The 12148-nt window shown below is 45.1% G+C and overlaps 1 protein-coding gene across 1 annotated transcript in view; it reads left to right on the top strand.

Moving 5' to 3' along the window:
• Window positions 1-2715: 2715 nt before the first annotated feature.
• Window positions 2716-12148, top strand: part of LOC126223584 (hemicentin-1-like) — a 217010-nt gene continuing 207577 nt past the window's right edge. Inside the window, exons 1-2 of the mRNA XM_049942198.1 lie at window positions 2716-2761; window positions 3693-3832. Coding sequence (XP_049798155.1) covers window positions 2716-2761; window positions 3693-3832 — 186 coding nt within the window. The remainder of the gene's footprint in view (window positions 2762-3692; window positions 3833-12148) is intronic.

The following is a 12148-nucleotide window of genomic DNA, read 5'->3' as shown; positions in this document are numbered from 1 at the left end:
GCTGGAAGGTTTCCTGCGGAACGGCAGCCCATTCTTGACGGAGTGCTGCTCTGAGGCGAGGTATCAATGTCTGTCGGTGAGACCTGGCATAAATTCAGCGTTCCAAAACATCCCAAATTTGTTCTATACGATTCAGGTCAGGACTCTGTGCAGGCCAGTCAATTACTGGGATGTTATTGTCGTGTAACAACTCCGTCACGAGCCGTCCATTATGAACAGGTGCTCGATTGTGTTCAAAGCTACAATCGCCATCCCCGAATTTCTCTTCAACAGTAGGAAGCAAGAAGGTTCTTAAACATCAATGTAGGCCTGTGCTGAGATAATGCCACGCAAGCCCCCTCCATGAAAAACACGACCACCCTATAACACCACTGCCTCCGAATTTTACTTTTGGCACTACACACCCTGGCTGATGACGTTCACGGGGCATTCGCCATACCCACACCCTGCCATCGGATCGCCACACACCACACAACGTTCTTCCACTGTTCAATCGTCCAATGTTTACTGTCCTTACACCAAGCGAGGCGTCGTTTGGCATCAACCGGCGTGATGTGTGGCTTATGAGCAGCCGCTCGACCATGAAATCCAAGCTTTCTCACCTCCCGCCTAAATGTCGTAGTACTTGCAGTGCATCCTGATGCAGTTCGGAAATCCCGTGTGACGGTCTGGATGTCGGCCTATTACTCATTACGACTCTCTTGAACTGTAGGCGGTCTCTGTCAGTCAACAGACGAGGTCGGCCTGTACGCTTTTGTGCTGTACGTGACCCTTCATGTTTCCACCTCACTATCACATCGGAGACAGTCGATCTAGGGATGTCTAGGAGTGTGGAAATCTCGCGTGCTGACATATGACACAAGTGGCACCCAAGCACCTGACGACATTCTTTGGCCGTGCGGTTCTAGGCGCTGCAGTCTGGAGCCGAGCGACCGCTACGGTAGCTGGTTCGAATCCTGCCTCGGGCATGGATGTGTGTGATGTCCTTAGGTTTGTTAGGTGTAATTATTAGTTAGGTTTAATTAGTTCTAAATTCTAGGTGACTGATGACCTCAGAAGTTAAGTCGCATAGTGCTCAGAGCCAATTGAGCCACCACGTTCTAAGTCCATGAGTTCCGTGAAGCGCCCCATCCTGCTCTCTCACGATGTCTAATGATTACTGAGGCCTCGCAGTAGGTGGGAGCACAATGCATCTAGTATGAGAAACGTATGTTTTTGGGGTGTTCGGATACTTTTGATCACATAATGTAGTCTCGCCTTTTAGAGTTCACTACGCCACAAAATCGATGATTTAGTTACGGCTGAGCAGAGGAACTCTGTTCGAATTCATAAATCAAGACGACAGCATCGTGTTAGGCAGGGTGCCAGTGTGCTAAATCCCTTCGCGCAACGTAATAAGAACATTATGTCAGCAATACTTCAAGTGATTTTTATCAAGTTGTAAATAGGCTGTTTACGTTTTCTTATTGGCAACGTTACGCAGCGGTCTGTATGAAAATCACTGGTTGTGCTGTGTGCAGTCTGTGGCTAGTTTGCATTGTTGTCTGCCATTGTAGTGTTGGGCAGCGGCAGCTGGATGTGAACAGCGCGTAGCGTTGCGCAGTTGGAGGTGAGCCGCCAGCAGTGGTGGATGTGGGGAGAGAGATGGCGGAGTTTTGTAATTTGTCATGAACTGCTATATATATTATGACTATTAAGGTAAATACGTTGTTTGTTCTCTATCAATATCTTTCATTTGCTAACTATCCCTATCAGTAGTTAGTGCCTTCCGTAGTCTGAATCTTTTATTTAGCTGGCAGTAGTGGCGCTCGCTGTATTGCAGTAGTTCGAGTAATGAAGATTTTTGTGAGGTAAGTGATTTGTAAAAGGTATAGTTTAATGTTACTCAGGGCCATTCTGTTCGAGTAATGAAGATTTTTGTAAGGTAAGTGATTTGTAATAGGTATAGTTTAATGTTACTCAGGGCCATTCTTTTGTAGGGAATTCTGAAAGTCAGATTGCGTTGCGCTAAAAATATTGTGTGTCAGTTTAAGCACAGTCCTGTATAATTTTTCTAAGGGGACGTTTCATAAAGTGATACTTTAATACTCAAAGGCAGTTGTAAATATACAGAACATTAATGTGGAAATGTGTTACACAGACGTATATAAATCTACATATCTATACTGTAATGAGCACAGGACCGCCAGTATTAAGCGCGAGTGTGTTTTCATCCAGCACAATATGGGAAAAGCATGACGGTTTACATGGGAATTGAATTCACGACGCTGCCCCGCCACCTGGCCTGGCTACGAGCGCGGAGGGTAAGTGGCGGTATCGCTCATTGCGGCAGCTACTGCTGTAATAAAGTACGAATAGTAATTAAATTGCGACTCGGTTGGTAAAATCAACGGATTAATTCCTAGAAGAACGTCTGACTTCCTATGCTAGCCAATATTTTGCAAACATATGCATTAGCTTATATCGGGAAACAGTACGAGATAGTCGTTCTAGACTGACGGTTCTTCTTCTAGCGATCCATCTTCTTTGTCCTCTACAGGACGAGTCGTCTTCTGAAGGATCTAACCCGATCGATGTGCTTGCACGAACTGAGGGAGAGACGATGTGCGCTCGCACTTTTAATTTATCGTTTTCTAAGAAACATGAGGCTCACCAAGTGCTCGTGCTACTTCCACACTAAAGCCGATGGTGCCATTGCCTACAATCGTACACGAGATGCGGGAGGAACCGTTGGAAGGGCATCCGGTTGGCACTCGCTATGGTCGGGGCCATCCGACCGCCGCGTCATCCTCAGATGAGGAGCGGGAGAGGAGGGGTGTGTGGTCAGCACACTGCTCTTCCGGTCGTTATGATGGTTTTCTTTGACCGGAGCCGCTACTGTTCGGTCGAGTAGCTCCTCAATTGGCATCACTAGGCTCAGTGCACCCTGAAAAATGGCAACAGCGCATGCCAGCCCTGACAGTCACCCATCTAACTGCTGGCCAGGCCCGACAGCGTTTAACTACAGTGACCTGACAGCAACCGGTGTATCCACTGCAGCAAAGTCGTTGCCAATGTAGGATACAGGCAGCTGAAGTACAACTAAGGAAAGTGAAAGGTCGTATTCTGAGAGATCAGATAAGGCATTGTGTAATAACGATATATTTAGGATATATTTTGTTTGAATGTAATAAGAGAAGACAAGAGAGTAAAATGAAATAAATACAGTGAAAGATTGGGGTCAGAAAGAATAGACAGACATGTAATAGTCTACAAAACTGTAAGAAACAAAGATATATGAAGGCCAAGGAAACGGTGCTTTTCGTGAAAATGTAACGGTCTACAAGCAAACTCCTACAAATGATGTGGAAGAGGAAGAATTTTATATGATTTGTAATTTATTTACTACAGTGGTACACGTAGTTTGTTTTTTTGCAGTATTTTCGTCGTTATAAATCATTTAGTTATTTTTCAATAACACTTCACTTTTATTAATCGTACTTTACAAATTGCAGAGTATCCTATACCTGTGCAGAAAGACAGTTTTTCTGTTTAGTGGATAGGAGAGAAAGGGGGGGTAGGGGGGGCGTAGCTTTGGCAAGTCCTCCATGGACGCAGTATAAGCCCAGTAGGGCTCTGGGGTAGAGTTGTTATACAGGGACAGTGGCGCCTTTAGACGCGGTGGTGCGCTGAGCAGGTGTCTTGCGTTGCAGTGGAGCCGCTGACGGTGCGCCTGCTGGACGAGAACCGGCCGCTGAGCGCTGGCCGGCAGTACGAGCTTCGCTGCGAGACCGCCGGCTCGCGGCCCGCCGCCACCGTCACCTGGTGGAAGGACGGCGAGCAGCTGCCCGCCGTAGACTCGGTGAGTACCTGTCGGCTCTGTTACTTTTCTCACACGTGTTATCTGCTGAGCAGGCTTAAGTGGCGCTTCGTCACCGGCAGAAAACGGTCCGCTTCGCTCATGTTTTCTTTTCCGCACAGAGTTAAAAAAAAAATGGTTCAAATGCCTCTGAGCGCTATGGGACTTAACATCTGTGGTCATCAGTCCCCTAGAACTTAGAACTACTTAAACTTAACTAACCTAAGGACATCACACACATCCATGCCCGAGGCAGGATTCGAACCTGCGACCGTAGCAGTCACAGAGTTCAAGCTGTAAACAGTATAAAGTGTGTCCTAACCATTCACAGCAGTTGATTCGCGGGATCGCAGTTTCTTATTATAATAACAACAAATAAAAGAGACGTAGGTTGCAAGTCTGCTTTTATATGTTTTCTATTCCATGATCGATTTCGAGATATCACATATCGTTTTCAGACATACCCACGCAGTGTGAACATGGCTATTATTTTCCAAAAACTCCATCCGTCAGTACATACACATCAAACACTATTTCTCATGCAGTATATGTCATAGCTATGCAGTCTATTGGTCTTTAAGTTGAGAGTTCTTATACATAAATCATATTGCACAAAAGGGTGTCAAAAGTCATGGGATAGCAATATGCACATATTTAGATGGCGGTAATATGGCGTACACGAGGTATAAGACAGCAGCCTATTGAAGGAGTTATTAACTGTACTCAGGTAAGTCACGTGAAAAGCTTTCCGACGCGATGATGCCCGCAAGACGGTATGTAACATACTTTGAACGGCGATGGCAAGTTGAACATCCAGTTTCGGAAATCGTTAGCGAATTCAATATTCCTAGATCCACAGTGTCAAGAGTGTGATGAGAATACCATATTTCAGGCATTATCTCTCATCACGTACAAGGCAGTCACCGAGGGCCTTCACTCAACAACCGAGAGCGGCGGCGTTTGATGGCTCTGAGCACTATGCGACTCAACTTCTGGGGTCATCAGTCGCCTAGAACTTAGAACTAATTAAACCTAACTAACCTAAGGACATCACACACATCCATGCCCGAGGCAGGATTCGAACCTGCGACCATAGCGGTCGCGCGGTTCCAGACTGAAGCGCCTAGAACCGCTCGGCCACAAAGGCCGGCGGCGGCGTTTGAGTAAAGTTGTCTGTAGTAATCGACAAGCAACACTGCGTTAAATATCCACAGAAATCGATGTGGGACGTACGACGAACGGATCCGTTAGGAGAGTGCGGCGAAATTTGTCATTAATGGGCTATGGCTAAAGCACGACATCGCCCGCTGCGCCCCTCCTGCGATCGTGACCATGTCGGTTCGACCCTTGACGATCTGGTCAGATGAGTCCCAGTTTCAGTTGCTATGACTTAACAGTAAGATTTTAGTATGGTGCAGACCCCACGACGTCATGCACCCAGGTTTGTGCACAGTGCAAGCTGGTGGTGGCGCTGCAATGGTGTAGGCTATGTTTGCATGAAATTGACTGCTTCCTTGGGTCATATACTGAACCCAATATTGATAGGAGATGGTTGTGTTCGGCTAATGGAGAAAATCTGCAGCCATTCATTGACTTTATGTTCTCAAACTAATGTCGAATTTTTATGGATGACAATGTACCCTGTCACAGGTCCACAATTGTTCATACTTGTTTTGAAGAACATTTTGGAAATTTCGAGAGAATGGTTGGGCGGCCTAGGTCGTCAACATGAATCCCATCGACCATTTATGAGACAATATCGAGAAGTCACTTCGCTCGGATTATAGAGAGCTACTGAGGCAGCATGACTAAATATTTATGCTCCGGACTTCCAACGACTTGTTGAGTCCATACCACGTCGAGTTGCTGCACTGTGCCCGCATCTCGTGGTCGTGCGGTAGCGTTCTCGCTTCCCACGCCCGGGTTCCCGGGTTCGATTGCCGGCGGGGTCAGGGATTTTCTCTGCCTCGTGATGGCTGGGTGTTGTGTGATGTCCTTAGGTTAGTTAGGTTTAAGTAGTTCTAAGTTCTAGGGGACTGATGACCATAGATGTTAAGTCCCATAGTGCTCAGAGCCATTTTTTTTTGCTGCACTGTGCCGTGCAAAAGATGGTTCGAACGCTCTTAGGAGGTATCGCATGACTTTTGTCACATCAGAGTATCTACATCTGATGTGAGAGTATAGGGATTATACCGCAGTAAATAACAACTTTTAAGTCAATAGTACTTTCTATCTTTATATGTTAATGTCAGTAAACACTGTTGTTAGTGAATTCCCAGATGAACTGACTTTAGCTCTGCTGGGAGTGTATAGCCACTTTCATCTCCCAAAGCTCCATGTTTGAGTTCCACTGTAATCTTTCCCCTCTTTCAGTCAATCGTTGTTATTGCACCTCTAAAACGCCAGACAGCCTCTGGTTTTTCAACGTATCAATGTCCAATAATCTTCATTTCCTACCTTTTCGCAATTTCTTGAATTTCACCCTTCTTCCTATAACCAAAATGTGTGGCCAGACATCTTGTATGCCGCTGTGAGCGTTCCCAACTTTAAAATATTGTTCCAAAACCTTTGCCTTATCAGTATATAATGAATCTGAAACATACGGGCGGCTCCAAGTCTCTTCCACATATACAGCTTTCCTTAACGATTATTAAGTAGTGTTAGCTATGATTATAGTCCGTGCGAAGTTCTATCAGGCGGTTTCCTCGTTCATTTCCTCCCCCTCTAACCCCTTACCAGACCATACTCATCTACTACCTTCACTTCTTGCATTATCGAATTCCAATCCCCTACCACAATGGCGAAGGCATCCCTAAAAGTAACACCTCCGAAATTTTTATTTGAAAGCGTTCTACATCTTTATTCCTCATTCTATATATTTGCAGGCTCCGAATTATAGAGTGTAATACAGAGGTGTGTCACGTAACTATGCTGGCGCTTGAGAACCAGCATGCTTTAATCGAGTTTCGAATTCGAAGAGCTGCCTCTCCTTCTGCATGACAATGCCGGATCAAAAACGAGCGCTGCGAAGACATATGTATCAACCCCATGTATTAGATTCGTGGTCATCGATTATCGCCCATTTCGACCCATCCGATATTCATCTGTTTCCATTACTTCAATTGCTCCTTCTACTACAACACTTTGATACTGATGAAGCAGCGCAAGATAGATGAGGTTGGGACACCGTCAACAGTCAAACATCTTACAGTGACGGTATCAACAAACTGATCACTTGTGAAAGTAACATTCCTCACCATGGTGACTATGTTGAGAAATAAATGACATAAAGAATAAAGATGTAGAATATTACCAGAGTCTGTTTCATTTAAAAAGGTTTACGAATTTCACGTTAAGATTCGGAGGAATTACTTTTCTGGACGCCCTCGTAAATTTTCCTCTTCCTTATCTGAATAATTTCTTCAACCTCATAATATATTTTTTCAATCTCTTCATCATATGCGGAGATAACTGGCTCATAAACATGTGCCTCTGTCGGACGTGTCAGCTTCGTATTCATCTCGGCTACGATAATGCTTTCACTATGCTGTTTGTAGAAGCTTACTTGCTTTCCTATTTTCTTCTTCATTGTTAGGCCAATTCCAGCATTACCCATATGTGATTTTGTATTTACGTCCCTGTACCCTCCTCACTGGAACTGATGTCCCTCCTGCCACCGAGCTTCGCTAATTCCTAAACCGATCAGTCCTGTTTCTGAATTTGCTAAAATACCTAACATTCCATGCTCCGATTCGTAGAAGGCCAATTTTGCTTTTCCTGATGACGTCTTATTCTTACTCCTGAGTGGTCCCCGACCATATATGTTAGATATGTAAGTACTTCACAAATACTACATAAAAAAATACCGTGAGGCATATGATTAAGAATGCAGAGATCTTGTAATTTTAAGCTAATTTTCCCAGTAACATCGTAGAAGAAATTAGCTTCTCAGCATTATGAAAACTGTATTTTTTGAGAAATTATGACAGTGAAATTCTTCATTTTTATAAAGTGTTACATTTTTGAAACTTTCGGACAGATTACAACTGTGTGACGGACCGTGACTTGAAATCGGGACGCTTGTCTTTCGGGGGAAAGTGCTCTACCAACTGAGCTACCCAAGCACGACTCACGACCCGTTCCCACAGCTTAAATTCTGCCAGTACCTCGTGTCCTACCTTCCAAACTTCACAGAAGCTCTTCTGCGAACTCTGCAGAACTAGCACTCCTGGCAAAAAGAAGCTTCGGTGAAGTTTGGAAGGTAGGAGAAGAGGTACTGCCAGAATTTAATCTGTGAGGGCACTTTGTGAGTCGTGCTTGGGTACCTCAGTTGTTAAAGCACTTACCCGCAAAAGGCAAAGGTACCGAGTTCAAGTCTCAGTCCAGCACGCAGTTTTAATCTGTCCGAAAGTTTCATACGAGCGCACACTCCGCTGCAGAGTGAAAGTTTCATTCGGTTACATTTTTGCACTATTGAAATTTTGAATTGCTCGCTCTATCGTTGCAATTCTGAAACTAAATCTTCCTCCCGTATTTAAAATACACTACTGACCATTAAAATTGCTACACCAAGAAGAAATGAAGTTGCTAAACGGGTATTCATTGGACAAATGTATTATACTAGAACAGACAGGTCATTACATTTTCACACAATTTGGGTGCATAGATCCTGAGAAATCAGTACCCAGAACAACCACTTCTGGCCGTAATAACGGCCTTGATACGCCTGGGCATTGAGTCAAAGAGAACTTTGATGGCGTGTACAGGTACAGCTGCCCACGCAGTTTCAACACGACACCACAGTTCATCAAGAGTAGTGACTGGGGTATTGTGGCGAGCCTGTTGCTCGGCTACCATTGACCAGACGTTTTCAATTGGTGAGAAAACTGGAGAATGTGCTGGCCAGGGCTACTGTCGAACATTTTCTGTATCCAGAAAGGCACGTACAGGACCAGCAACATGCAGTAGAACATTATCCTGCTGAAATGTAGAGTTTCGCAGGGCTCGTGTGAAGGGTCGAGACACGGGTCGTAACACATCTGAAATGTAACGTCCACTGTTCAAAGTGCCGTCAATGCGAAGAAGAGGTGACCGAGACGTGTAGCCAATGGCACCCCATACCATCACGCTGGGTGATGCACCAGTATGGCGATGACGGATACACGCTTCCAATGTGAGTTCACCGCGATGCCGACAAACACGGATGCGACCATCATGATGCTGTAAACAGAACCTGGATTTATCCGCAAAAAATGACGTTTTGACATTCGCGCACCCAGGTTCGTCGTTGAGCACACCATCGCAAGCGCTCCTGTGTGTGAATCAGCGTCAAGGGTAACCGCAGCCATGGTCTCCGAGCTGATAGTCCATGATGCTGCAAACGTCGCTGAACTGCTCGTGCAGATGGTTGTTGTCTTGCAAACGTCCCCATCTGTTGACTCAGGGATCGAGACGTGGCTGCACGATCCGTTACAGCCATGCGGATGAGATGCCTGTAATCTCGACTGCTAGTGATATGAGGCCGTTGGGATCCAGCACGGCGTTCCATATTACCCTCCTGAACCCACCGATTCCATATTCTGCTAACAGTCATTGGATCTCGACCTGCGCGAGCAGCAATGTCACGATATGATAAACCGCAATCACGATAGGCTATAATCTATAAACGTGATGGTACGCATTTCTCCTCTTTACACGAGGCATCACAACAAGTCTCACCAGGCAACTCAGGTCAATTGCTGTTTGTGTATAAGAAATCGGTTGGAAACTTTCCTCATGTCAGCACGTTGTAGGTGTTGCCAACCTTGTGTGAATGATCTGAAAAGCTGATATGAAACTTCGTGGCAGATTAAAACTGTGTGCCCGACCGAGACTCGAACTCGGGACCTTTGCCTTTCGCGGGCAAGTGCTCTACCATCTCAGCTACCGAAGCACGACTCACGCCCGGTACTCACAGCTTTACTTCTGCCAGTATCTCGTCTCCTGCCTTCCAAACTTTACAGAAGCACTTCTGCGAACCTTGCAGGACTAGCACTCCTGAAAGAAATGATACTGCGGAGACATGGCTTAGCCACAGCCTGGGGCAAGTTTCCAGAATGAGATTCTCTCCCTGCAGCGGAGTGTGCGCTGATATGAAACTTCCTGGCAGATTAAAACTGTGTGTCCGACCGAGACTCGAACTCAGGACCTTTGCCTTTCGCGGGAAAATGCTCTACCATCTGAGCTGCCGAAGCACGACTCACGCCCGGTACTCACAGCTTTACTTCTGCCAGTATCTTGTGTCCTACCTTCCAAACTTTACAGAAGCTCTTCTGCGAACCTTGCAGAACTAGCACTCCTGAAAGAAAGGATACTGCGGAGACATCGCTTAGCCACAGCCTGGGGGATGTTTCCAGAGCGGAGTGTGTGCTGATATGAAACTTCCTGGCAGATTAAAACTGTGTGACCGACCGAGACTCGAACTCGGGACCTTTGCCTTTCGCGGGCAAATGCTCTACCATCTGAGCTGCCGAAGCACGACTCACGCCCGGTACTCACAGCTTTACTTCTGCCAGTATCTTGTGTCCTACCTTCCAAACTTTACAGAAGCTCTTCTGCCAACCTTGCAGAACTAGCACTCCTGAAAGAAAGGATACTGCGGAGACATCGCTTAGCCACAGCCTGGGGCAAGTTTCCAGAATGAGATTCTCTCCCTGCAGCGGAGTGTGCGCTGATATCAGTATTTAAAATAACTGGCTAATGTTCGTAATTGTCCCTTGGGAACGTATTTTCTTCATTCTTCATTAGTAAGTTGATTTTAATAACTGTGGTCGTTTCCTTTATACGTCGGGGTAAGTAAACGTCTCCTTAGCGTACTGGTATGTCAAATGGTTTCCGCAAGTTCGTAACCGTTTTTTACAAATTTTTTGACCGCTGTAATTATTTCTTAGCTGTTTATTGAGTTTATTCTCCAATAAATATCTAGTTCTACCTATGACGCTAAGCATTGCTCTGGGACCACTGCTCATACACGTAGAGAGGTGAAGCAGGGCTTCAGTATTTTCGAGCTATCTCTCTCTTGTTTACTATTGAATGGAGAGCAGTTGCAGTCTATACGTTTATGGACTTTTGTTTTAATGTTACTTGCGGGATTATTGCTTATTTCTGAAATACTTTTTTCCTGCTTTCTCGATACAACCGCATGCAGACGTAATAATAAGGGTGTAATTTGCACCATCACTGTCAGAACAGCTGCTCTCTCAATCACCAACGAACACCAGAACAGCCGTCTGTTAATTAGACCGTATCAGCGAGCGAGCACCTGCCGACTGCTTGAGCACGCGAATGCCTCATACTGTGTGACAGGCGTCAATGCAGATTCCCACGACGAGCGAGGTTGCGCAGTGGTTAGCACTCTAGGATCGCATTGGGGAGGACGGCGGTTCAACCCCGTGTCCGGCCATCCTGATTTAGGTTTTCCGTGATTTCCCTAAATCGCTCCAGGCTAATGCCGGGATGGTTCCTCTGAAAGGGCACGGCCGACTTTCTTCCCCATCCTTCCCTAATCCGATGAGACCGATGACCTCGCTGTCTGGTCTCCTCCCTAAAACAACCGACCAATATACCCACCACTGCAACTTGTCAGTCATGAAATCTTATAGCTAGAGATAGTCATGGCGCGTATATTCGAGTCTAAACGTACTTGCAAATCGATTGTGAAATGCATCTACAGCTGCATCAGGGTACATTTGGAGCAGTGCTAGTTACGTGCAGACGGAATTTGTGATGTGGTGTTGAGGAGACTCTTAGTACATTTGACTGACTCGATTTTGTTGGATTTTCCACTAATGTTCGTACAAATTAATTTTGGCTCGGTCGAACACCGGGTACACTATTATGTCATCGTATCCCTAAGTCGTTTGACGCTACTAAATTTCTACGTAATTTTAAATTTTGACAGAGGACGTTAAGTTAGTTTTAATTGTGGTCATTGCACGTTGAACCATTCGCAATTTTCAAACCAGTTTGTAAACTTGAGCAGTTAGTATAAATTCCATCTTTACTGAATAATTTTGCAAAAGTTTACCACTGTGTTTGTAATAAGGTACTAATAACAGCTTTTCACATGCTATTAATTTAATCCACATTATATTAATTTATGAAGCGTAGTGCTACCGCTGAAATTAATTCACGTCACATCTCTGTAGCTTTACAGTATAACCTAATTTCATTTCTTTTTTTTTTTTTTTGCTGTGTCTTTTAAAATTCTTTGAAACGGACAAACAAAGATACATAAATTCCTTGGCTAAATGGGCTTATAGACAGTGTTAA

This window comes from Schistocerca nitens, chromosome 1, assembly GCF_023898315.1.
Source record: "Schistocerca nitens isolate TAMUIC-IGC-003100 chromosome 1, iqSchNite1.1, whole genome shotgun sequence".
NCBI lineage: Eukaryota > Metazoa > Arthropoda > Insecta > Orthoptera > Acrididae > Schistocerca > Schistocerca nitens.
This window is presented reverse-complemented; position numbering and strand designations above follow the sequence as displayed.